This window comes from Cervus elaphus, chromosome 5 (genome assembly GCF_910594005.1).
Source record: "Cervus elaphus chromosome 5, mCerEla1.1, whole genome shotgun sequence".
NCBI classification, from domain to species: Eukaryota; Metazoa; Chordata; class Mammalia; order Artiodactyla; family Cervidae; genus Cervus; species Cervus elaphus.
The window spans coordinates 91578061-91603767 of record NC_057819.1 but is presented as its reverse complement, the minus strand read 5'-3'; the positions used below and the strand labels follow the sequence as shown (position 1 = coordinate 91603767).

General features: G+C 37.1%; 1 protein-coding gene across 4 annotated transcripts in view; it reads left to right on the top strand.

Annotated features, from left to right (window-relative positions):
- Positions 1 to 25707, top strand: part of NF1 (neurofibromin 1) — a 240517-nt gene that overhangs the window by 35893 nt on the left and 178917 nt on the right. For all 4 annotated transcript variants that reach the window (XM_043903121.1, XM_043903122.1, XM_043903123.1 and 1 more), the window contains exons 2-3: positions 21926 to 22069; positions 23868 to 23951. In XM_043903121.1, coding sequence (XP_043759056.1) covers positions 21926 to 22069; positions 23868 to 23951 — 228 coding nt within the window. The remainder of the gene's footprint in view (positions 1 to 21925; positions 22070 to 23867; positions 23952 to 25707) is intronic.

The window sequence follows — 25707 nt, the reverse complement described above, 5'->3', positions numbered from 1 at the left end:
AGACTTCTATGTATGGAAATACTTGGGTAGTCTGTAAGTTCAGAATAGTAGGAAGGGGGGAAGAAACCGAAAGCCAGAAGTGTTTGGTGGTTTAGTAGCTCAGTTGTGTCCGACTCTTTGTGAACCTGTGAACTGTAGCCCACAGGAAATGGCAATGTGGGTTGCCATTCCCTTCTCCAGGGGATCTTCCTGACCCAGGGATCGAACCCAGATCTCCTGCTTTGCAGGCAGATTCTTTACCAACTGAGCCACCAGGGAAGCCAAAAGTGCTTAGGGGGAAGGATGGTTTGGAACTCACTTATTGGTAAAATTGGTTTGCTGCTGTTGCTAAGTCACTTCAGTCGTGTCAACTCTGTGTGACCCCATAGATGGCAGTCCACTAGGCTCCTCTGTCCCTGGGATTCTCCAGGCAAGAACACTGGAGTGGGTTGCCATTTCCTCCTCCAGTGCATGAAAGTGAAAAGTGAAAGTGAAGTCGTTCAGTCGTACCCGACTCTTCGCAACCCCCTGGACTGCAGCCTGGTAAGGCTCCTCCGTCCGTGGGATTTTCCAGGCAAGAGTACTGGAGTGGGGTGCCCTTGCCTTCTCTGAAAGTTGGTTTAGCTCCATGTTAATCTCCTTGCTCCCAAGTGGCCATATAGTCTTATAATGTCCATTAAAAAAACAAACAGTTAATTATTTAATAATCTGTTTTATGAACTGAGTGTTAAATTTCAGTATGTTTATTACAGTATTTTCCTACCTTTATTAATCATTTATGTACTATTAGCTTAGCTATATCTTGTGTCCTTTCTTAGCTTAACTTTAAATTGGCTTACCTTGTTCACTTAGCCTTATCAAAGGAATAGTGTCTTTGTGAGCATAGTGCTAATTATATATTTTATATCACATATTAAAGTGAACACCCTTCCCTGGTGGCTTAGCGGTAAGAATCTGTCTGCCAGTGCAGGAGACCAGGTTCGGTCCCTGGGTTGGGAAGATCTCCTGGAAAAGGAAATGGCAACCCACTCCAGTATTCTTGCCTGGAGAATCCCATGGACAAAGGAGCCTGGCAGGCTATAGTCCATGGGGTTGCAAAGATTTGGACATGACTGAGCGACTTAACACTTTCACATTCAAAGTGAATGTAGAACTTAAAAATTTTAAAGTTTATTAGGTGCCATATAAAGTCATATTACATCCCAGTGGTGCAGAGTCCGCTTTGGGAAATACGTTCATATAATCAGTATAAATGTTTGATAGATTTTCCTGATTTATGTTTGTTACTTGTTATCTAGAGCTAATTTATCTTTATTTTCATAGCATGATTCTTTTCTAGGTGCTTTCCCCCCAGTATGATTTTTTCTTTGCTTTTTCCTCTCATTTAGATGACTTACATTAAGTGAATTCTAATGTCAACCCCAACCGCATCATGGTCTGAGGGCCCTTTTAGAAAGTGGTTAAAATGTACACAGAGGCAAAGATTTTAGCCTATGACCTTTTGAAGAATTTTCTGAGTGCAACTAGGAACAAATTATCTATTGTTCACAGTACTATGCTTAATGTTATGCCTTCTAAATCCTCTTGTTGAAATCTTCTATCTTAAGTAGCTAACAGTTTAATACAGATCATATTAAAAGGTTATTATTTTTCTTCATGTGGTTTAGACCCTTTACATTTCTGCAGTAATATCCAACATTTTATATAAGGTAGCATGAAGTGTTCAAAAATTTTTTTTTCCCCCCAATTGGGAAAGTAATACTTGCCAATTGAAAGTAAGAGAAACCCAAAAAGTAAAAGAAAGGAAAAAATTAACTCATTTTTACCTCTCAAATACAATTTATCTAAAAGTACACCCACACCAGGCATAGTCATTTCTTTATTATGTGTTCCAGTAGTATGTAACTTTATTTTGGAAAAATATAGAGTCACAAAAATAGTTTCATTTTATTTTGCACTTTTAAAGTTATTAGTGAAATGAACACAAATTTTTGTATATGTATTGACTACTCATCTTCTATGATTGCTTCATATTTCTTCGATTTTTCCATTGAATAGTCTTATTAATTTATATATAGTACAGCCTTATACTATATTAGTAAGCAAACCTTTTAGTGGCTAGTTGTTGCACATTCTTTTACTTCTTGTTACTTGTCTTTTTCTTTGTCAGTAGTGTCTTTTCTTTTAAAAGCAGAATTTCAGTGTTTTCCTGTAGGTAAATATATTGGTGTTTTTTTCTTAATGGCTTCTGGATTTCTTATCTAGGAAAAATCTGTTCTATCCAAATATTATGAGATTATTATTTAGTATTTTTCCTAGTAGTTTAATGACTTTTTTTTTCTTTTTTTTAATATTAGCTTCTTACTCTCTCTCCTTTCTCTCTATTTCTCCGTCTATCTCTCTCTCACACACACACGTATTTTAAAATTTGGTATAAGTTGTTTTTTTTTTAGATAGCCAGTTAATCTGGTAATGTTTTATTGATAAGCCTTTTAACACTGATTTGAAACATTAACTTTTATCATGTTAACTTTCTGTGTACATATTAAATCTGTTCTATGATTATAATTAGTTTATGGTTATAATACTTTGGTTTTTTTTTTTTTTTTAATTTTATTTGGCTGCACCAGGTCTTAGTTGCAGCACTTGAGATCTTTGATCTTCGTTGCAGCATGAGGATTCTTTTGTTGAGGCATGCGAACTGGTAGTTGCAGCATGTGGGATCTAGTTCCCTGACCAGGGATAGAACCTGGCCCCCCTGCATTGACAGCGAGGAGTCTTAGCCACTGGACCACCAGGGAAGTCCCAATACTTTGGTTTTGTTAAAGAGCTTAATAGTACGTTTAAAGTACCTGATAATGTAAGTCTCCTCCGATTCTTGTTTTTCAGAAAGTTATTTGGTATTCTCACAAATTTGTTCTTTCAAATTACCTTCAGAATCAACTTACCGTTTTAAACAAGCCCCCATCTTCCAAATCTATTATGTCTTCTCACTATTTCTCTTCTACTTTTATTAGCCTAATTTAAGCTACCATTTCTCTTGCCTAGGCTGTCATTTAACTCCAGCACCAAGAAGACTCTTTAGAAAACATAGATCATGTTGCTCCCTTGTTTGCATTCCTTCAATATCTTCTTTCCCTCTTTTTCATTATCTACTGCTGCATAGCAAGTACTCTAAAGCTTTACAGCTTAAAATGCCTTTTATAAAATTTGTAGCTCACAATTTGGAAGTCAGGAATTCATGATGGGTTCAACTGTATTTCACAAAGTGTTGGCTGGGTTGGCTGGGGCTGGAGAATCCCTCCCAATACAACTTCCTCAGCCACATGTCTGACACTTCATTGCTCCTTGGTCTCTCTCTCCACATGGCATCTCATTCTTCAGAATCTCTCCACCTGACCTGGGCTTTTCACAGCATGGTGGTCTCAGAATAATCACACTTTTTACATGGCAGCTGGCTTCCTAGGAAGAGGGAAAGAAAAACTTGTCAGACCAGTTAAGGCTGTGCCTAGAACTAGCAGAGTGTCCCTTCTGCCATATTTTATTGGTGAGAAGAGTCACAAAATCTGCCTAGTTGCAAGAAAATGAAAAGATGAGACTTTTTGATGTGGGAATGGCAAGGTCTTCTTGCAGGAGCGTATGTGGGTTGAGAGATACCATGACCTCTCTGTATTTTGGAAAATATAATCTACCACACCATCAAGCTCAAAATAAATTCAAAGCTTTTGAAATGGCCCACAAGGCTTTTCATGATCAGACCCGTTCCTCCTCCTCTTTGACCTCATCCTCTGTATTTTCTTCTTTTGTTCTTTTTGGTTTAGCCACAATGGCCTCTTTGCTAGGCTTTGAATATGCCACATTTATTCCAACAATAGATCCATTTTACCTGCCTCTGCTGCCTTGAATGCTCTTTAGATCTTTGCATGGGTCTTCCCAGTGCTCTTCATTTAGGTCTCTGTTCAAATGTCTGCAGACAACTCTCCCTGACGACCTTAGTACTCCTAATCTTGTTTTTTCTTCTACCTAGATTTTAGTGTTGGTATGAGAGCCCTGGGGGGCATGAATACACTTTTCTTCCCTCCTTGTTTTCTGAGCAGCTTGAGAAATAGAAGAGGAAAGGTAGAGACCAAACTGTTTATGAAATATATAAATGTTTGTGTGTAAATGTATGTCTGTATTCACAGTGTGAGGTTGGAGACTCAAAGAGCTTGCTTTCTAAATCTCAGAATTAGGCTTCCCAGTTGGCTCAGTGATAAAGAATCTGCCTGCAGTGCAGGAGACACAGGAGACTCTGATTTGATCCCTGGGTTGGAAAGATCTCTGGGGGTAGGAAATGACAACCCACTCCAGTATTCTTGCCTGGAAAATCCCATGGACAGAGGAGCCTGGTGGGCTACAGTCCATGGGGTCACACAGAGTTGGACATGACTGAGCACGCACACACGACTACCACCACCACCACACCCCCGACTCAGTGCCACGCAGTGTTGGTTACTCCCATCTGCAAAGGGAGTCTGCTGATCAACTCTTGGCATGTTGCTATAGAGGAAAATTCTTGTACTCTGTAACGAGCCTGTTCCCAAGTAAAGGATAGAGTTGAGTTGTGTATGTCCAGTTATTATTCTCACTTTTATCAATCTGACTGACTAAATAAGGATGAAAGGAAGGGAATAAAGGCAGTGTCAGAGATGAGTCTCATCTCAGATTTGAGAAACTTGGTATATTGTGGTACTGTTTACTAAGATAGGAAGCATGGTAGGAAGATTATGAATTGCATTTTAGAAGCACTGACTTTGAAGTGCCTACAAGAAACCCATGTGGAAAAACCAAATAGGCATTTGGATAACACATTTGAACATTCAGATTGGTGGTTGTGTTGGTTTTCTATTACTGTGTAGCAAACTACTGGAAATGTAGTGGCTTAGAACAATTCAAAATTATGATCTCAATTTCTGTGGGTCAGGAATCTGGGCATTGGTTAGTTGGGTTCTCTGCTTAGGTTTTCACCAGGCTGAAATCAGGGTATTGATCAGGGCTGTTATCTCATCTGAGACTTGGGCTCCTCTTCCAAGCTCACACTGGTTGTTGATAGAATTTAGGTCCTTATAGTTGTAGGACTGAGTGAGGCCTGCTCTGAGAGTCCTGTTGCTGATCCCTGCCATGTGGCCTTCTCCACAGCATGGTAGTTTGTTTCTTCAAGACTAACAGAAAGTGTTTTTACTTCAGATCTCTTATGGTTTCCTTGTTTAGGACAGGTTCATCCAGGATAATACCCTTTTTGATTGTCAACTTGTTAGGAACCTTAATTGCATCTGCATAGTCCCTTGTGCCATGACATGTAACAGTGATGAAAGAGATATCCCTTCATATTTGCAAGTCCTCACTCTTAAGGAAGAGTATTATACAGGGTGTGTCCACCAAGGAATGGGACTCTTGGGGCAATCTTAGTCATTATCAGTCATCATAGTAGTAATCATCAGGATAGTCAATGTATACACAAGATTGCCCAAGAAGAGAGAATAGAGGAGAGATTAGGAAATAATTTCACGATTATTGATACTTGGAGGGTATATTTATATATCTTGTATTTATAGCACCTGCACTGCTATTTGGTACCTGAAAAGTGAAAGTGGTAGTCGATCAGTTGTGTCTGACTCTTTGTGACCACGTGGACGGTAGACCACCAGGCTTCTCTGTCCATGAAATTCTCCAGGCAAGCATACTGGAGTGGGTTGCTGTTTCTTACTCCAGGGGATCTTCCTTACCAAGGGATTGAACTCAGGTCTCCTGCATTTTGGGCAGATTCTTTACCATCTGAGCACCAGGGCTCATTTGGTACATAGTGGATATTCAATAAATGTTTGTTAGAATTCTTCCCTGATCTCAGATTTTGAAAATGTGTAAATTTACATTATGTGCCCTTTTATGTATATAGTTTTTTTTTTTTAACGTTAACATTGTTGTGCAGCCATTACTACCATCCATCCCTGAAACTTTTTATCTTATAAAACTGAAATTCTATACCTATTAAACAATAATTCAACATTCTCCTTTCCCTCCAGCTCCTGGCAACCACCATTATACTTTCTGGTTTTTTATTTTGACTACCTTAAGTACCTTGTCTAAGTGGAATCGTACAGTATTTGTCTTTTTCTGACTGGTTTACTTCACTTAGCATAATGTCTCCAAAATTCATTCATGTCGTAGCATATTGGAGACTTTCTTTTCTTTTTAAGGCTGAATAATAATCCATTGTTTGTATATATCATATTTTACTTATTCTTTCATCTGTCAGTGGATACTTGGGTTCCTTCCATGTTTTAGCTGTTATAAATAATACTGACATGAACGTGTTGTTCAGTCGACTCTGTGCAACCCCATGGGCTGCAGCATGCCAAGCTTCCCTGTCCTTCACTGTCTCCCAGAGTTTGCTCAAACTCATGTCCATTGAATCAGTGATGCCATCCAACTGAAACTGTTTACCACAGATTGGGACTCGAACCCGTGTGCTGGGACTGGAACCCAGCCAAAACCCTGCCTGGGACTTGAACCCCCATGGCTGGGGCTCAAACCCAGCCAAAACCCATGGAACCTGGTTTCAGGATCTAATGAAGCTCAGGTTCTTGATGTCTCATCGCGGAAAGAATTCAGTGAGAGACAAAGTAATAGGTAAGAAGTGGATTTATTCAGATACAGAGAGAAGCACTTTCCACAGACAGAGTGTGGGCCATCCCAGAAGGCAAGTGCAGCTCTGAAATTTGGCATGGTTAGATTTTATAGGCTGGGTAATTTCACATGCTGATGAGTGGGAGGATTATTCCAGCTATTTTTGGGAAGGGGTGGAGATTTCCAGGATTTGGGCCACGACCCACTCCTTGGTCTTTTAACAGTGCCCTGGGACTGTCATGGCACCTCTTGGTGTGTCATTTCACTTGCTGATTGAGGATCAAGGTCTGGTCTTGTCTGCCATCTTGATCCCATTTGATTCTAGTCCATTTTATGTTGTGTCCTTGGGCTATGTCATTCTTTCAAAAGTTGTGTTCTGTTACACAACCATCTCATTCTCTGTTACCTTCTTCTCCTGCCTTCAGTCTTTTCCAGCATCAGTGTCTTTTCCAGTGAGTCAACTCTTTGCATCATATGGCTAAAGTATTAGAGCTTTAGCATCAGTCCTCTCAATGAATATTCAGGGTTGTTTTTTCTTAGGATTGACTGGTTTGATTTCCTTGCTGTCCAAGGGACTTAAGAGCTACAAACATGGGTATACACGTATCCATTTGAATCCTACTTTCCCTTTTTTTGAGTATATACCCAGAAGTGGAATTGCTGATCATGTTGTGCTTCTATTTTTAATTTTTTAGAGGAAATTTCATGTTGTTTTCCATATTGACTGTGCCATTTGATATTTTTGTTAGCGTTATAGATGTTCCAATTTCTCCACATTCTCACCGACACTTGTTGGTTTTGTGTATGTGTGTTTTGATATTATCCAAATTAATGGGTTTTGATTTGTATTTCCCTAACGATTAGTGATGTTGAGTGTCTTTTTGTGTGCTTATTGACCATTTGTATATCTTCTCTGAAGTCCTTTGCTCATTTTTGAATTGAGTTATTTTTGTTATTGTTGTATTTTAGGAGCTCTCTGTATAGTTTGGATTAATCCCTTATCAGATACATGATTTGGAGGTTTTCTCCCATTCTGGGGTTCACCTTTTTGCTCTGTGGATAGTGTCTTTTGATGCACAAAATTTTAAAGTTTTCATGAAGTCCAATTTATTTATTTTTTTGTAACCTGTACCTTTGGTGTCATATCCAAGATATCATTAACAGATTCAATGGCAGGAAGCTTTTGTCCTATGTTTTCTTACAAGTGTTTGTTTTAGGTCTAACATTTAGTTCCTTGATCCATTTTGAGTTACTTTTTGTTTATGGGATAGGTAAGGATCTAATTTCATTCTTTTGCATGTGGAGATCATTTTCCCCGTACCATTTGTCGAAAAGACTGACCTTTCTCCTTTAATTGGTCTTGACAACTTTGTCAAAAATCATTTGATCGTATACAAGAAGGTTTATTTCTGGGCCGTCTGTTCCATTGGTCTACATGTCTGTCTTCATGCCAGTACCATGTTGCTTTGATGACTGTAAGTTTATAGTAAAGTTTTTTTTTTAAGTTTTAAAAATAACATTTATTTCTTAAAAGTTAACATGTGCATAATAGGAAACAACATCAGCAAAAAACAAAGTGTCATTCATAATCACAAGCAGTTTACCATTTGACATGTCCTTCTAGGTCTCGTTTGTGTAAAGTTTTGAAATCAAGGAATTTGTTATCTTCCAGGTTGTGCATCTTTTTCAATATTGTTTTGGCTATTCAGGGTCCCTTGAGATACATATGAATTTTAGAATGTGTTTTTCTGTTTTTGCAAAAATATCCTTAGGGTTTTTGATAGAGACTTGTTGACTCTGTAGATCTTTTTGTGTAGTATTGACATTTTAACAGATTAAGTCTCCTAATCCATGAACATGAGTTGTTTCCATTTACTTATGTCGTCTTTAATTTGTTTCAGCAGTGTTTTGTAGTTTTCATGGTACAAGTTTTTCACTGCCTTTATTAATTCCTAAGTATTTTATTCTTTTTGATGCTATCTATCTAATTGTTTTTATAATTTCAGTTTTCTTTTTTGGGAGATTTTTGATTACTGATTCAATCTCTCCTTACCAGTTATAGGTTTATTCAGGTTTTCTATTTCTTTAGTGATTTAGTCTTGGTAAGTTTTTTTTTTTTTTTTTAAACCATCTTCATCCAGTTCAATTATGAATTGATCCTATAAAGTCTTGGTAAGTTTTGTATTTCTAGAAAATTTTCCATTTCATCTAGGTTATCCAATTTTTTGGCCTGCAGTTGTTGATAGTACTGTCTTTAAATACTTTTCTGTTCTGTAGAATTAGTAGTAGATGTCCCCATTTTCACCTGTAATGTGGGAGACCTGGGTTCAATCCCTGGATCGAAGATCCCCTGGGAAGATGCCCTGGGAAGATCCCCTGGAGGAGGGCATGGCAACCCACTCCAGTATTCTTCCTGGAGAATCCCATGGACAGAGGAGCCTGCTGGGCTACGACTGAGGGACTAAGCGCAGCACAGCAGTGGTGGCACAGTGGTGAAGCATCAGCCTGCCAGTGCAGGAGATGTGGGTTTGGATCCCTGGGTCGGAAAGATCTCCTGGAGAAAGAAATGGCAACCTACTTTGCCTGGGAAATCTCATGGACAGAGGAGCCTGGCATGCTATACAGTCCATGAGGTAGCAAAAAAGTTAGACACGACTTATGCCTAAACAACAGTTGTGGCCTTACCTATGGTTTAACCTGGAAAATGTCCCATGTACACTTGGAGAGGACTGTGTATTCTGTTGCTGGGTAGAGCATTTTTGTATATGTATATTTGGTCTAATTGGTTTATTATGTTGTTAGAGTCCTCTATTTCCTGACTTACCTTCTGTCTGGTTGTTTTCTCCACTATTGGGAGTGGAGTCTCACAATATTGAAGTCTCCCAACTATTCCTGTAGAACTGTCTATTTCTTCCTTCAATTCTGTCAGTTTTTGCTTCATGTATTTTGATGGTCTGTCAGCTGTATAAATGTTTATAATCTGTCTTCTTACTGTATTGAACCTTGTATTAACTTATGATGTTCTCCTCTGTATTCATAGCTTTTTAAAGTCTACTTTCTGTTACTTTGGGTTTCCCTGGTGTCTCAGATGGTAAAGAATCTGCCTGCAATGCCTGAGACCTAGGTTCGATCTCTGGGTTGGAAAGATCCCCTGGAGAAAGAAATGGCAATCCACTCCAGTATTCTTGGGCTACAGTCCATGGAATTGCAGAGAGTTGGACACAGCTGATCAACTAACACTGACTTTCACTCGGTGTTTTATTAGTCTAACCCTACCCCTTTTATTTTTTTAAAGGCTACACTCTTTTGACAACAGTATGGAATATTATTTTCCATTCCTTCATCTTCAACCTATTTGTGTCTTTGGATGTCGAGTGAGTCTCCTTTAGGCAGCTTATGATTGGATCATGTGTTTTTATCCATTTTGCCAAATCTCTGTTTTTTGATTGGAGGGTTTAATCTAATTACATTTTAAGTAATTACTGATAAGAGGGGACTTACTGTTGTCATGGTGCTGTTTGTTTTCTATATGCCCTGTAGCTTTTTCAGTCCCGCATTTCCTACATTACTGTCTTCTTTTGTGTTTACTTTTTGTAGTGAAATGTTTAAATTTCTTTCTTGTTTCCTTTTTGTATATTCTGTGGCTATTTTCTTTGTGGTTACCAGAGAGATTACATTTAATACCCTAATGCTATAACACTTATTTGTTATAAAACCCTCTGAGTTTTGACAAATGCACAGATGCATGTAATCGTCACCGTGGTCAAGATACAGGAAGTTTCATTACCCTCCAAAATTCTCTTGTACCTCTTTGGCCATGAGGGGAGGTGGTGGCAAATTCTGAGAGGACATCTGTTGTCTTGCAGAGGAGAGGCGTCTGAATTGTCTTCAAACAAGCATGGGGAGTGCTTGCTTTTAGTAAGCAGTAATGGGCCACTCCTGTAGACTTAGAGGGTTCAAGAGAATTTGGAGATAAAAGATTTGGGGGAGCACCAACCCAGATGTTTCTGTTACACCTGTCAGAGTCTTACTGTTCTTTGTCAAACACAGCTCTGATCTTGGCATAGCAGGCCTTCCTTGTTTGGAAATTTAACTTTTGGAGCCCAGCAACTGTTCTGGTCTGGATTTCTTTTTTTTTTTTTTTTTTTATTTTTTTAAATTTTTTTATTAGTTGGAGGTGGTCTGGATTTCTTTGCCTTCCTCTTGGAGAAGAGACGAGAGTGTCTTTGTGTACTTTCAGAGGGCTTCTGGGTTTCATACTTAGATTCCAGTTAGCAGTCAATTAGCTTTTTGTTATCTTTTCTTGCAGAACTCAAATAGTTTAGTAATATTCTTCCAAATCAGTTGTTTTTGAGGTTACTTTTTCTCCTTCATTGCCAGCTTTAAATTCCTGTGTTAGCACCTACTCCACCTGCCTTGAGAGCCTAGTGCAGGATGTTCGTTAAGATGTTCCTTTGGGATCATCACCTGCGAGGAGGGAGAATTGGGCAGATGCAAAATTCTTGGTGCAGTGCAGGCCCGGCATCAGATTTGGCCAACCCCTTTGGGAAGCTTTGGCATGAGAATGGGCCCTTTTGAGTTTCTCAGAATCGGGCTGATGTGTTCAGGCCTTTATATTGCCATACCAGTTAGTTGGGTTAGTTAGTATAGGAAGAGTATCATCTGGGCAGCAGCATTCTCTGCAGGTGAGGCGCGCCCTGTGGGACTGACTAAGAGTTAAGTCCTTCCTGAAGGGGGGCTGAGCAGTGCCTCAGTATCTACCAGAAATTCCCCTGTATCCACAGGAGTGAACAGTTTGTTTCTGTCTTTTTAGTATCATTAACCCATGGATTTAAATATGTATATATTTAGCAAAATTTCCGTTGACTTAAGTATGTATGGGATGATACACAAATGTATGTAAATATACAGCTCAATAAGTGTTTGCCAAGTAAACACACCGGTGTAACTGCTCCACGGATCAGGAACTAAAACAGTGCTAGCAATCCAGGAGTTCCTCCTCCCCCTCCTTTTCCTTCTGGTCATTACTTGCTCTTTCCAAGGGTCTCTGTTATCCTGATTTGAATTTAACATATTTTTGAATTTGTGTAACATTCATCCATAAGGGATCTTTTGTTTTGACTTCTTTCAGTATTTGTAAATTTAAGCTTGTAATTGTAAGTCATTGATTCCCTTTGCTATAGAGTTTTCCTTTGTTTGAAAATACTCTTTTTGAAAACCATTTCTGTTGTTGATAGACATTTGGAGTGTTTCCAGTTTTTGAAAATTATGAAATCATGGCTATAAACGTTGCTGAACATACTTTTTGGTGGACATATGTACACATTTCTGTTGGTTATATACCTATTGAAGTTATTGAGTACAGTTGGTCTCCGTATCCATGGGTTCCACATTTGTGGATTCAAACAATGCAGATAATTTTTGGGGGAAAAAATTCTAGAAAGTTCCAAAAAGCAAAACTTGAATTTGCCAAGCAAGTGGCAACTATTTACATAGCATTGCGTTGTATTTACATGGCATTTATATCATATTAAGTATTATAAGTAATCTAGAGGTGATTTAAAGTATACGTAAGGATGGGCAAAGTTACCTGGGCTTCTCTGGAGGCTCAGCGGTAAAGAATATGCCTGAAGTACAGGAGTCCTGCAGGAGATGAGGGCTTGATCCCTGGGTCGGGAAGATCTCCTGGAGTTGGAAATGGCCACCCACTCTAGTATTCTTGCCTGGAGAATCCCATGGACAGAGGAGCCTGGTAGGCCACAGTCCATGGGGTTGCAAAGACTCTGACACGATTGAGTGACTAAACAACAGCAAAGGATATGCATAGGTTATGTGCAAATAGTGTGTTTTATATAAGGGACTTGAGCATCACAGATTTTTGTGTACTCTGGACTCCCAAACCAGTGTCCTGTAGATTTGGAGGGATGACTATATGTATATGTTCCATGTTAGTAGCTAATGTCAGTCTTCCAAAGTAATTACTGATATATGCTTGTACATTTAGTACAAAAGTTCCAGTTGCTGTGGTTTTCCCTGTTTATTTAGGATGTTAGCTTCTTGGCTGTATAATTAAGAACTGGCTGTACTTAGGAGGGTTCCTCTTTCTTTTAACAGGTTCTGTACTCTAATTTTTTGTCTTCTGAAGCTGTGAGATTTTGAATTTCTGTTCTGCTTTTCAGAAGTTCTGGCTTAGCTTTTTTACCCCTTTCCACCCAATTACGCATTTGAGACTCCCTCATGTTTTCAGTTTTGTCACTCTAGCTCTCAGTGACAACCGAAATCTCTGATGGTTCCTCTTTCCTTCCTTCCACAGAGGTACTTGCTTGGGAAAGGCATATTTCTGAGTCTCTCTCTCTTTTTTTTTTTTTTGGCCCAGATTCTGCAAATGCCCCAGTGGGAGGTGGTGGGGGTCTGTGGAAACAGCTGCAAAAGATCACCTTACCTCCGCATAGTTCACTGTTTTTTTTTTTGAAGCTTAGCCTCTCTAGGCCTCATTCCCTTAGTAACTCTCTAAAATCTTGAAACAGTTGATTTTTGTATTTTATCTTTTTTGTGTATGAGTTAGGGGGAGGGAGGGGTTATTTTGCTGTGAAGTACTCTACCTTACATGGAAGCAAAAGTATGAATTAACACATAATTGATGTTTAATTTAAAATTGTTGTCCTTAGTGTTCAAATTATTCCCTTTTTGACCAGTGGGAGCCTTTTCAAAATATATTCCTGAGTCTTTTTTGACTCGACCTTTTGATAGCTTTCTTTGGCAGCTTTCTTGCTATCTGGTATGACAAGGTATTCCAGGTTTACCATGTACCTTTTTGCTTCAGATGTGGAATCAGCTGTTTTCTGCAGGGGTCCCGATTCCTTTGACCAGGAAATGGTATCTCAAGATCATTACTTCAGGGTTGAACATTGTTTCTAGGCATTTTCAGCAAATAAAAGTAGAAAAACATATTTCATTTTCTTCATACAAGATAAACTATAGTTAAAATTTGATATATCAGTAGATATTTTCAATTCCAGTTTAAGACTACAGAATTTTTACTTTACTATTCCTCTCCTGAGGGTCTCAGTTTTTAATAACACCAGTAGTGATAGAATTAAAATATCACCTAATCTCTCATTTCCTTGATCCCACAATATGTACAGAATCAAGATTTATCTTCATTTTCTTTGTCCCAAGAGTATATTCCATTATGAATCTATAGTCAACCTAGTATGGCTTAAAATAACTTAGAATAGTTCTTCTGTTCATGATTATGCCAATAAAAGCTTAGATATGAGTTTCGGTTCATTTGTTTATTTTTTTATTCTTTTATTTTTTAGCATTTTAATTTAATTTTATGTTTACATAAATTACATAATTTTAAAATAAAATGTACAAAAACCAGGGAATGTAGATTCTATCCTTGTCACCTTTATTTTCTTCCGTTTCCTAAAGATAACCACTTAAAAGCGTTTGTATTTCATCTTCAGTTATTGTGTGTGTGAAGATTTGTGTGTGTGTATTTATTTCTCCTCCCCCTTCCTAGATGAATGGTAGCATACTATATATCCTTTTCTTCATCCTGTTTTTTCTTTTTTTTCATTTATCTTTATTGGAGGCTAATTACTTAACAATATTGTAGTGGTTTTTGTCATACATTGACATGAATCAGCCATGGATTTACATGTATTCCCCATCCTGATCCCCCCTCCCACCTCCCTCTCTACCCGATCCCTCTGGGTCTTCCCAGTGCACCAGGCCCAAGCACTTGTCTCATGCATCGCTCCTGGGCTGGTGATCTGTTTCACCCTAGATAATACACATGTTTCGATGCTGTTCTCTCAGATCATCCCACCCTCGCCTTCTCCCACAGAGTCCTAAAGTCTGTTCTGTACATCGGTGTCTCTTTTTCTGTTTTGCATATAGGGTTATCATTACCATCTTTCTAAATTCCATATATATGTGTTAGTATGCTGTAATGTTCTTTATCTTTCTGGCTTACTTCACTCTGTATAATGGGCTCCAGTTTCATCCATCTCATTAGAACTGATTCAAATGAATTTTTTTTAACGGCTGAGTAATATTCCATGGTGTATATGTACCACAGCTTCCTTATCCATTCATCTGCTGATGGGCATCTAGGTTGCTTCCATGTCCTGGCTATTATAAACAGTGCTGTGATGAACATTGGGGTGCACGTGTCTCTTTCAGATCTGGTTTCCTCAGTGTGTATGCCCAGAAGTGGGATTGCTGGGTCATATGGCAGTTCTATTTCCAGTTTTTTAAGGAATCTCCACACTGTTCTCCATAGCGGCTGTACTAGTTTGCATTCCCACCAACAGTGTAAGAGGGTTCCCTTTTCTCCACACCCTCTCCAGCATTTATTGCTTGTAGACTTTTGGATAGCAGCCATCCTGACTGGCGTGTAGTGGTACCTCATTGAGGTTTTGATTTGCATTTCTCTAATAATGAGTGATGTTGAGCATCTTTTCATGTGTTTGTTAGCCATCTGTATGTCTTCTTTGGAGAACTGTCTGTTTAGTTCTTTGGCCCATTTTTTGATTGGGTCATTTATTTTTCTGGAATTGAGCTGCAGGAGTTGCTTGTATATTTTTGAGATTAATCCTTTGTCTGTTTCTTCATTTGCTATTATTTTCTCCCAATCTGAGGGCTGTCTTTTCACCTTGCTTATAGTTTCCTTTGTAGTGCAAAAGCTTTTAAGTTTCATTAGGTCCCATTTGTTTATTTTTGCTTTTATTTCCAATATTCTGGGAGGTGGGTCATAGAGGATCTTGCTGTGATTTATGTTGGAGAGTGTTTTGCCTATGTTCTCCTCTAGGAGTTTTATAGTTTCTGGTCTTACATTTAGATCTTTAATCCATTTTGAGTTTATTTTTGTGTATGGTGTTAGAAAGTGTTCTAGTTTCATTCTTTTACAAGTGGTTGACCAGTTTTCCCAGCACCACTTGTTAAAGAGGTTGTCTTTTTTCCATTGTATATCCTTGCCTCCTTTGTTGAAGATAAGGTGTCCGTAGGTTCGTGGATTTATCTCTGGGCTTTCTATTCTGTTCCAATTGATCTATATTTCTGTCTTTGTGCCAGTACCATACTGTCTTGATGACTGTGGCTTTGTAGTATAGTCTGAAGTCAGGCAGGTTGATTCCTCCAGTTCCATTCTTCTTTCTCAAGATTACTTTGGCTATTCGAGGTTTTTTGTATTTCCATACAAATTGTGAAATTCTTTGGTGTAGTTCTGTGAAAAATACCGTTGGTAGCTTGATAGGGATTGCATTGAATCTATAGACTGCTTTGGGTAGAATAGCCATTTTGACAATATTGATTCTTCCAATCCTTGAACACGGTATATTTCTCCATCTGTTTGTTTCCTCTTTGATTTCTTTCATCAGTGTTTTATAGTTTTCTATGTATAGGTCTTTTGTTTCTTTAGGTAGATATACTCCTAAGTATTTTATTCTTTTTGTTGCAATGGTGAATGGTAACTTAAAGATATATCTGGAGACTGTTTCATAGTTTGATGAATTTTGACTCACTTTTGTCATTTTTTAAATATTACATTTATACAAGTCTTTTATTTAAGTCATTTAAATTCTGTGGTCTGTGTCATTTGCTCTCTCAGCATATATTTTGGTGTTTCAGGAGGTTCGTGTATTAGGGTTCAGTCAGTGAAGCCGATTGTGTGATGGGGTAAGCGACTTATGGAAATTAGACCATGTACAGTTTTGAGAGGACTTGTGAAAATCTAGAAAGAGGAGTTGAAAGATCAGAGAAAAGGAGTCACTGACCAGATCCTCTGAATCAGTGGCAATGGATGGACCGGTTGGGGATTTTAGGGAAATCTGAGGAGCCGCTGCAGGGACTATGTGGGAGAAACTGAAGGTGAGCCACATGGAGAGCTCTTGCTGAGTTTCATTACCCACTATGTGGATTTTCAGCTAAGCATCTGGTGGTAGGTTTGTGCCACTGCTCACCCAACACAAACCAGCAATTTTTTTTTTTTCTGTTGGTTATTTTTATATTGATGCCTTTGTATAGTACTCTAATTTCCTCCCTTTTTTGGGAGGGGAAGTTGTTATACAGTGGTTTTCTTCTCTAAGCAGTATTGAAGTTAGCTAGTAACCTATTCTCATCTCCTTCTCAGCCAGCATTTGGTTTAAAATAATGTCCTTTTTTTCTTAGTACCATAAGGCAGTCCATATGCCAAGAGATACTTTGTTGTATATTCTCACTACCCTTTCCCAATTTTGATAACTGTACCATATCTATACTGTCATTAGATTTAGCAGTTACATAGTGTGTTTTCTCCCTTATTATCATTATTTATTTTCAGTTCTTTCAGTAAATATATATTTAATGGTCCCTCATAGTATAGATGTGTCTTCTGTTATTTTGGTTGACTGAAGCATATTGTCTAGTAGATTTCTCAGGAAAGGCTCAAGGGAACAATATTTCCTGGGCTCATGCAATTCATAACAGTTTGATTATCACCATTTTACTTGGAAGTCAGTTTGCCTGCATGTAAAATCCTTTGTTTACTTTGTCTTCTCTTGAGAATCTTAAAATGTTATTTCATTTTTTTTATTAGCATATAGTATTGTCAAAGTCTGAGGACAGTCTTAACTTTTGTTTTTTGTGTAAGTGACTTTCTCTTTCAGCCTGAATGTTGAAAGGATTTTGTTTGTTTCTTATTCACAGAAGATCAATAGTTTTACTAAAATATGACTTGGTATTGGTCATTCTGGGTTAGTTTTTCCAGGTAGGTGGTGTGCCTTTATATAGTTTGAAATATTAAAAAAAAATTATCAGCAAACTTTGCTTGAATTCGTTCGTAATATCCATTCTGCTCTATTTATTTCATTTCCTTCTTTGAGGACTCCTGTTACACATATATTGGATCTTGCTTGCCTGTTTTCTCTGTCACTTTATTGTAAATCCCCCATCTCGTTTTCCTTCTCATTTTTTTGAATATTAGAATTTTCCTCCAATTTACCTTTCTCTCTTAAAGCATTATATTTTGTTTTATTTACTCTTAATATCTTCTGGTTAGTCTTCACTTCTGAAATGATTTTTTTTCTAATTCTTTCCTGAATTTTGTCAACTTATTTGTAATTCTAATTTATTTCATATCTTTAGTCATTTAAAAACTTCTCTTGGCTCATTTTGAATTAATAATTTACAGTTTCATCTGTTGGTGAACATATCTTTTTGGCATGTTTTCATTTTCTGTAGCAATGCTGTTCTGTCTCTTATTCTTTTTTCTCAAAATAGTTTCACATCTGACTTGACTACAGTGTTTTCTGTTGCTCATTTTTATGTGAAATTAATTTTCTTGAATTGTTAGGAGAGAAATGTGGGCCAGGACAGCTTTCTGTCTTCATGGCTCTGGAGCACTTCTGTTGCTTTCATGAAATTAAATACATCATCTCATTCTTTGTAAGCTCTTTTGGCTTTCTTCTCTTTTCCACCTTTGATTGGGATCTTTTTCCTTTGCCCCTGTTATTCTTAACTGTTTTCAATTTGGAGTATATCTCAGCAATTTCTTCTCAATGTGGTCTTCATCCTGGAAGTGGGTGTTTCTTTAGCTGGTTAGTTTAGAACTGTGCTGTTCAATGAGTACAATGGCTACTTAATGTTAAGTTTAAGTAAAATAAATTTAAATAGAATTAAACATTTGATTCCTTACTTGCATTAGCCATGTAACAAATGCTTAAGCTTAGTAGCCATATGTGGCTAGTGACTACTGTAATGAGCATTGTTGATACAGTGCCTCACCACAGAAAGTTCTATTAGACAGTGATGGTTTAAAGTGTGCTTTCTTCTTTTCAAAGTTTATTATAGACTTTTTGCACATAAGTGCCAGTTGCTGTGTGCAAAACCCCCTCTGTGTTTCAGCTAAGCTCTAAACTTGTCCTGCTGTACATCTCATTCAGGATATAATACAATTTTGGGATTTTCCTCTTGTCAGTTCAGTTCAGACGCTCAGTCATGTCTGACTCTTTGCGACCCCATGAACCTCAGCACGCAGGCCTCCCTGTCCATCACCAACTCCTGGAGCCTACCCAAACTCATGCGCATTGAGTCGGTGATGCCATCCTACCATCTCATCCTCTGTTGTCCCCTTCTCCTCCTGCCTTCAATCTTTCCCAGCATGTCTTTTCAAATAAGTCAGCTCTTCGTATCAGGTGGCCAAAGTACTGGAGTTTCAGTTTCAACATCAGTCCTTCCAATGAGCGTTCAGGACTGATCTCCTTTAGGATGGACTGGTTGGATCTCCTTGCAGTCCAAGGGACTCTCAAGAGTCTTCTCCAACACCACAGTTCAAAAGCATCAATTCTTCGACGTTCAGCTTTCTTTATAGTCCAACTCTCACATCCATACATGACTACTGGATAAACAGTAGCCATGACTAGATGGACCTTTGTTGGCAACATAATATCTCTGCTTTTTAATATGCTATCTAAGTTGGTCATAACTTTTCCTCCAAGGAGCAAACGTCTTTTAATTTCATGGCTGCAGTCACCATCTGCAGTGATTTTGGAGCCCAAGAAAATAAAGTCTGTCACTGTTTCCACTGTTTCCCCTCCTATTTGCCATGAAGTGATGGGACCAGATGCCATGATCTTAGTTTTCTGAATGTTGAGCTTTAAGCCAACTTTTTCACTCTCCTCTTTCACTTTTATCCAGACTCTTTAGTTCTTCACTTTCTGCCATAAGGGTGGTGTTATCTGCATATCTGAGGTTATTGGTATTTCTCTCAGCAATCTTGATTCTAGCTTGTGCTTCTCCCAGTCCAGTATTTCTCATGATGCTGTCTGCATATACGTCAAATAAGCAGAGTGACAGTATACAGCCTTAACGTACTCTTTTCCCTATTTGGAACCAGTCGATTGTTTCATGTCCAGTTGCAAGTATTGCTTCTTGACTGGAACAGATTTCTCAGGAGGCAGGTCAGGTGGTCTGGTATTCCCATCTCTTGAAGACCCTTCCAAAGTTTGTTGTGATCCACACAGTCAAAGGCTTTGGCTTAGTCAATAAAGCAGAAGTAGATGTTTTTCTGGAACTCTCTTGCTTTCTCGATGATCCAACAGATGTTTTTCAATTTGATCTCTGGTTCCTCTGCCTTTTCTAAATCCAGCTTGAACATCTGGAAGTTAATGGTTCACGTACTGTTGAAGCCTGGCTTGGAGAATTTTGAGCATTACTTTGCTTGCGTGTGAGATGAGTGCAATTGTGTGGTAGTTTGAGCATTCTTTGGCATTGCCTTTCTTTGGGATTGGAATGAAAACTGACCTTTTCCAGTCCTGTGGCCACTGCTGAGTTTTCCAAATTTGCTAGCATATTGAGTGCAGCACTTTCACAGCATCATCTTTTAGGATTTGAAATAGCTCAACTGGAATGCCCTCACCTCCACTAGCTTTGTTCATAGTGATGCTTCCTACGGCCCACTGGACTTCACATTCCAGGATGTCTGGTTCTAGGTGAGTGATCACACCAGTGTGATTATCTGGGTTGTGAAGATCTTTTTTGTATAGTCCTTCTATGTGTTCTTGCCATCTCTTCTTAATATCTTGTGTTAGGCCCATAACATTTCTGTCCTTTATTGTGCCCATCTTTGCATGAAGTATTCCCTTGGTATCTCTAATTTTCTTGAAGAGATCTCTAATCTTTCCTGTTTGCTTGTTTTCCTCTATTTCTTTGCATTGATCACTGAGGAAGGCTTTCTTATCTCTCCTTGCTATTCTTTGGAACTCTGCATTCAAATGGGTTATACCTTTCCTTTTCTCCTTTGCCTTTCACATCTCTTCTTTTCACAGCTATTTGTAAGGCCTCCTCAGACAACCATTTTGCCTTTTTGCATTATCAATGTGTATGATCGTATTACCATTTTCTTAATGGTTCTGGGTTTATTTTCTATAGGTCTTTCCCTTCTCTTGTGTTTCCTGCCTAGAGAAGTTCCTTTAGCACTTGTTGTAAAGCTGATTTGGTGGTGCTGAATTCTCTTAACTTTTGCTTGTCTGGAAAGGTTTTGATTTCTCCATCAAATCTGAAGGAGAGTCTTATTGGGTAGAGTATTCTTGGTTATAGGTTCTTCCCTTTCATCATTTTAAATATATTGTGCCATTCCCTTCTGGCTTGTTGAAAAATTGGCTGATGACTTGATGGTAGTTCCCTTGTATGTTATTTATTGTTTTTCCCTTGTTGCTTTTTTTTTTTCCCCCCTTGTTGCTTTTAATATTACCTTTGTCTTTAATTTTTTGTCAGTTTGATTGCTATGTGTTTCCGTGTGTTCCTCCTTGGCTTTATCCTGCCTGCAACTTTCTGTGCTTCCTGGACTTGGTTGACTATTTCCTTTCCCATGTTAGGGAAGTTTTCAGCTATTATCTTTTCAAACATTATTTAGTATTTCTTTACCGTCAAGTTCATCAGATGATTAACTGACTAAGAAAATTTGGACATGCTGTTTGGTCTCTTTCCACTTTTTGTTGCACCATTTTAAAAAGGAAGCTGGACTTAAGTTTGTTTTTTAATGGAGGAACTTCATCAGTGTTCTCTGTTAGTATTAGTGGGATCTAATATTTAAACAGTAAATATATTTGTCATGCTTTCAAAACAGAATGCTGCTCTTAAACCGATTAGAGATAAACTTCTTTGTAGTGCAGATTAGTTCATTCTCAGATAAGTGTGGTCCCCTTAAAGGGTATTTTTTTCCATGAGATTTATCTTTTTGTCATTCTGTTACTCCCTCACCTGTGTACCTGAGGGTGATTATCTTACCTGAGTCAGTTTTACTATGTATATTGTAGGCTATACAGTTTGTTTTGTTTTTTCAACAATCTGGAGTTATTTGCCATTATTGACTAGAGGTCTAAGGCATAGATTTTCTTGATCTATTGTTTTTTTGATGCTTGAGTTCAATATATAAGGGAAAAGATTGTTTGCATTTTATTGCAGACATTTTTCTCTGAAATAATTTTTAGCTTCAATGAAGTAGCTCTATTTCTGTGAGTCATCATTCTGTCTAATATAGTGCTGAGTAAAGATTTAATTTTGTAAATAAAGATTTATGACTTCTAGAAAGCTTAAAAAATTGAAATTTCTGCAGAATTTTAGTTTTGCTATAAATTTCTTTATATATTGAAAATTGGAGCTTCAGCTACAAATATATGTAATTGTGGTTGATAAAATGTTCCTAAAATCTCATGATTTTTCAATGAGAAATAGATTTCTCATTAGTCATTTTAAAATGTAAGTTTACGTGTTTTTTTTTTTTTTTCCTCAGCTTCCAATAAAAACAGGACAGCAGAACACACATACCAAAGTCAGTACTGAACACAACAAGGAATGTCTTATCAATATTTCCAAATACAAGTTTTCTTTGGTTATAAGTGGCCTCACCACTATCTTAAAGAATGTTAACAATATGGTGAGTATTTGCATTACTGTTTTGGGGGGGAATTTGGTTTGTTTTCTATTTTAAAATTTGGGCCAACATATTTTGAAGTATGTAAAGTCATTTTCTGTGGATTCTGGATGTAAAGATTTATCTTAATTGTGGATAAGTGCAGATAACCTTTTAGCTTTCTTTTTAGATTTTAATTCTTTCATTTTAGATACTTGTCTTATTTGTGACTCTTATCTACTGTTCCATTTTTCTGAAATTCGAATTTCATACAGATTTTGTCATATATGAATTGACTGTAGTAATCTATTCAAATCTTTTCCTTAGCTTGTCATTTGAATATTTACATATCAGATTGTCCTAGCCCGAGGGAGTTGGTAAATAAAATATGACTTTGTAGTCCTAAAATGTGAAATTGCTTTTGTGAAGATACTGTTTATTTCCTTCCTCCTGTAACCTGTGGCAGATTCCATTGTAGAGAGTCTGTGTTGAAACAGTTTTCCTCAGATACCAATTTCATCCAGTATTTCCACTGTCAAAAGCTCATAATTGCTTCTTTTATTCCTTGTTTTATAAAATTTGTTTACACTCCCTAGACTTCAGCATACTCCTGCTGTTTTCTCTGTGTACGTTTGAGCATACCATCAATATTGTTCCTGTTTCTGTCAGGTGATTCTTTCCTCTGTGTCAATTCCTATCTAACATCGCCTTCATACTCAGTTCAGAACAGCTGATCTGTTCTGTTATATCTTGATTAACTCCTAAACTGCTCAGCTTGTTTTGAGCACTTAAAACCACAATTTTTATTGTTTGTATTGAGCAATGAAACTGATTTCTGGTTGTAGATTGTGAAAATCAGTAAGTACCATTTTCATAGTCATATCATCTTTGGTGTGTTTTCTTTCTAAAAAGTTGATTGGAAGATATCCCAGACTTACAAAATTGGTAAACTGGAGGTGTGGTCAGTCTTTTGCTTTACAAAGATATTTTCTCTTTAAGGAAAAAAATTAAAATTTTCTGAAAAAAGCAGAACCTTTTATAAACATATATAGTGCTTTACAGAAATACATTTAAGATTTTATGGAGCTGTTCTGTTACACAGTGTGTGGGTCATAGTGATAGGATTTTGCTTATATAAATAAGTGGACATGTTTCCAGTTAGACTGAAAATGTTTTAGTTTTTGGACCCTTCTTTTAAAAATGAAAACAATACTGCGATATTGGCATTCATTTAGTGATTATTGAGTAAATTAAATTGTGGAAGCCATACTCTCTTGTTGGTAAATAGTATAGTGAATGCTTAAGACTTATTGTAGTTGATATTACAGCATTTTGTTGCTATTAGAGTTTAGGCTTTGATTTTTTGATTATTTTGTGGCATCAAAGTTAGGTTAAATGTTTAACATTCTAGTAAAGATCTATATATCTAAATCCTATATATTTAAAAAATATTGTTCAAACCTAAATTATACTTAAAAACTAGCAGAACATGGGGTTTTCCTAATGTTACCATCTCTTTAATGGTGTTCATTTCAAAGTACATTTATTACATATTTTAAAAGTATAAACCAGAGTATCTTTTACTGTGGCAGACTAATGGCAGATTGTAGTAAATTCCAGCATTTTTGTTTGCCTGAGAATTAATTTTGTGTGAGCATTAGGATAAAATCAGAAATAATAGATTTAAAAATAGTATAATCTGGGAGATAAAATAGCAGACTGTTGATTTTCTTGATCCTTAGTCCCTCATTTTTCAGATGTGTGCTGATTTGTAGTGGGGAGTAATAACCAACTTTTGTGTTCTGAATATCTTTTCTTTTAGAGGATATTTGGAGAAGCTGCTGAAAAAAATTTGTATCTCTCTCAGTTGATTATATTGGATACACTGGAAAAATGTCTTGCTGGGGTAGGTGAATCTATTCTTGAATAGGCATGTTTTATGAATTCAGTTTTGAGAGTGATCTGATGTACTGAAGGAAGCAGAGATGTGGACAAGGAGAAGAGTAATGGACTAAAACATAGGAAAAGGAATTTTGTTAGCAGAGCTGACAGGGTAGCATAAAGTAAAATTATATTCTCATCTTTTGTAAATTAAATAAACATTAAGACTGCTTATAAGTAATAAAATTTATATTTATAAAGTATAAAGTTAAGTTGGAGTCATATCTGTCAGGTTTTTTAGAAAAGATTTTATAGAAAAGTCACTATTTCATTTAATTAATTTCTCCAGTGGTTAGGCCTGTGGCATTGCTTGGCTGTCAAAGAGTGTGATGTTAAAGACCATGAGAATCTTATTTCCCCCTGTATGAATCTGATTTTAATATTTTACTTTTCAAATTTATGTTAAAGAGAACTTAAATTTAAGCTGTTATATTGCTGATAGATCCTACCTTAAAAACACTTTTTATGTAAATATGAACATGTAAAATAGATACATGAAGGAGTGTGTGTGTGTGTGTGTGTGTGTGAGTCACTCAGTCGTGTCTCTTTGTGACCACAGAGACTGTAGTCCACCAGGCTCCTCTGTCTATGGAATTCTCCTTGGAAGAATACTGGAATGGGTTGCCATTCCCTTCTCCAAGAGATCTTCCCAGTCCAGGGATTGAACCCTGGTATTCTGCATTGTAGGCAAATTCTTTACCATCTGAGCTACCAGGGAAGCCCATGTGGAGGAATAGTTAAATACAAAACAGTTGTTTCTCACGTTTCCTCTAAATAGTTATTTCAGAGTTTTCAACCATGACTTAATTAGAATTTTCTCAAGAAAATTGGTTGTATAGAGCATAGTGTTTCTATATTTCAACAGCTTTAACTCTTCCTAGAAAATAGTAGGAGTTTATATAAATATATAAATTTTATATTTATTTTAAAAATTATATTTATTCATGTTAAATTTTATATTAATACTTTATTACCTCCATTTTAAAGATCTTTCTCTTCAGTATGTATTGGGGTTAACTTATTTCTTAGAAGATTATAATCTCCCTTCCTTTGACCTATCTTTTGCTTTTATTCTAAATTGCTTCTCTCTTTCACATGTTAAAGTTGTTCTCTGTAGTAAACCTAGGTAAGAAAGGACGTTGACATATGAGCACTGATCCATTGAGAAGAGAGAAAACAGTCACACGTGTTTAAGGAATGTGTAGGACAGGGAGGTAGACAATACATACACTTCACACAACGATGGATCCTTCGGGGAGAGAACTATTTTAGATGATAGGCCACAAAACCTAAGCATGATGTTGTAAATTCTTTTATTGACCCTTATCCATATTCCTAAATTGTGAGACAGTGCTTACAAATTTTCTACTTAAATTGGGGGTGAGCTAATTTTGTTTTAGCTTTCTGTTGTCTGTTAATTTGTGATGAGCTGTCATTCATTTGTAAAATGGGGTGGAAGAGCAAAAAACCTGTTAAATGTTTAATAGGATGATGAAATTTTGAAGATACATGATTATTTTTTTTTTTCAACTTCTCTTGAATCAATTTTTTGTAGTGGTCTTACTACTTTTTAGTTACCGATATATCTCTGACACCCATGTTTGAATGGGAGTAGGCTGGTTTATTGCCTCTTCAGTTGTACATCTTTTCTCCATTAACATTTATAATCAAGAGGTGGTAGTAAATGTATTTTGGAGAATGATCACTGATATCATTGGCCT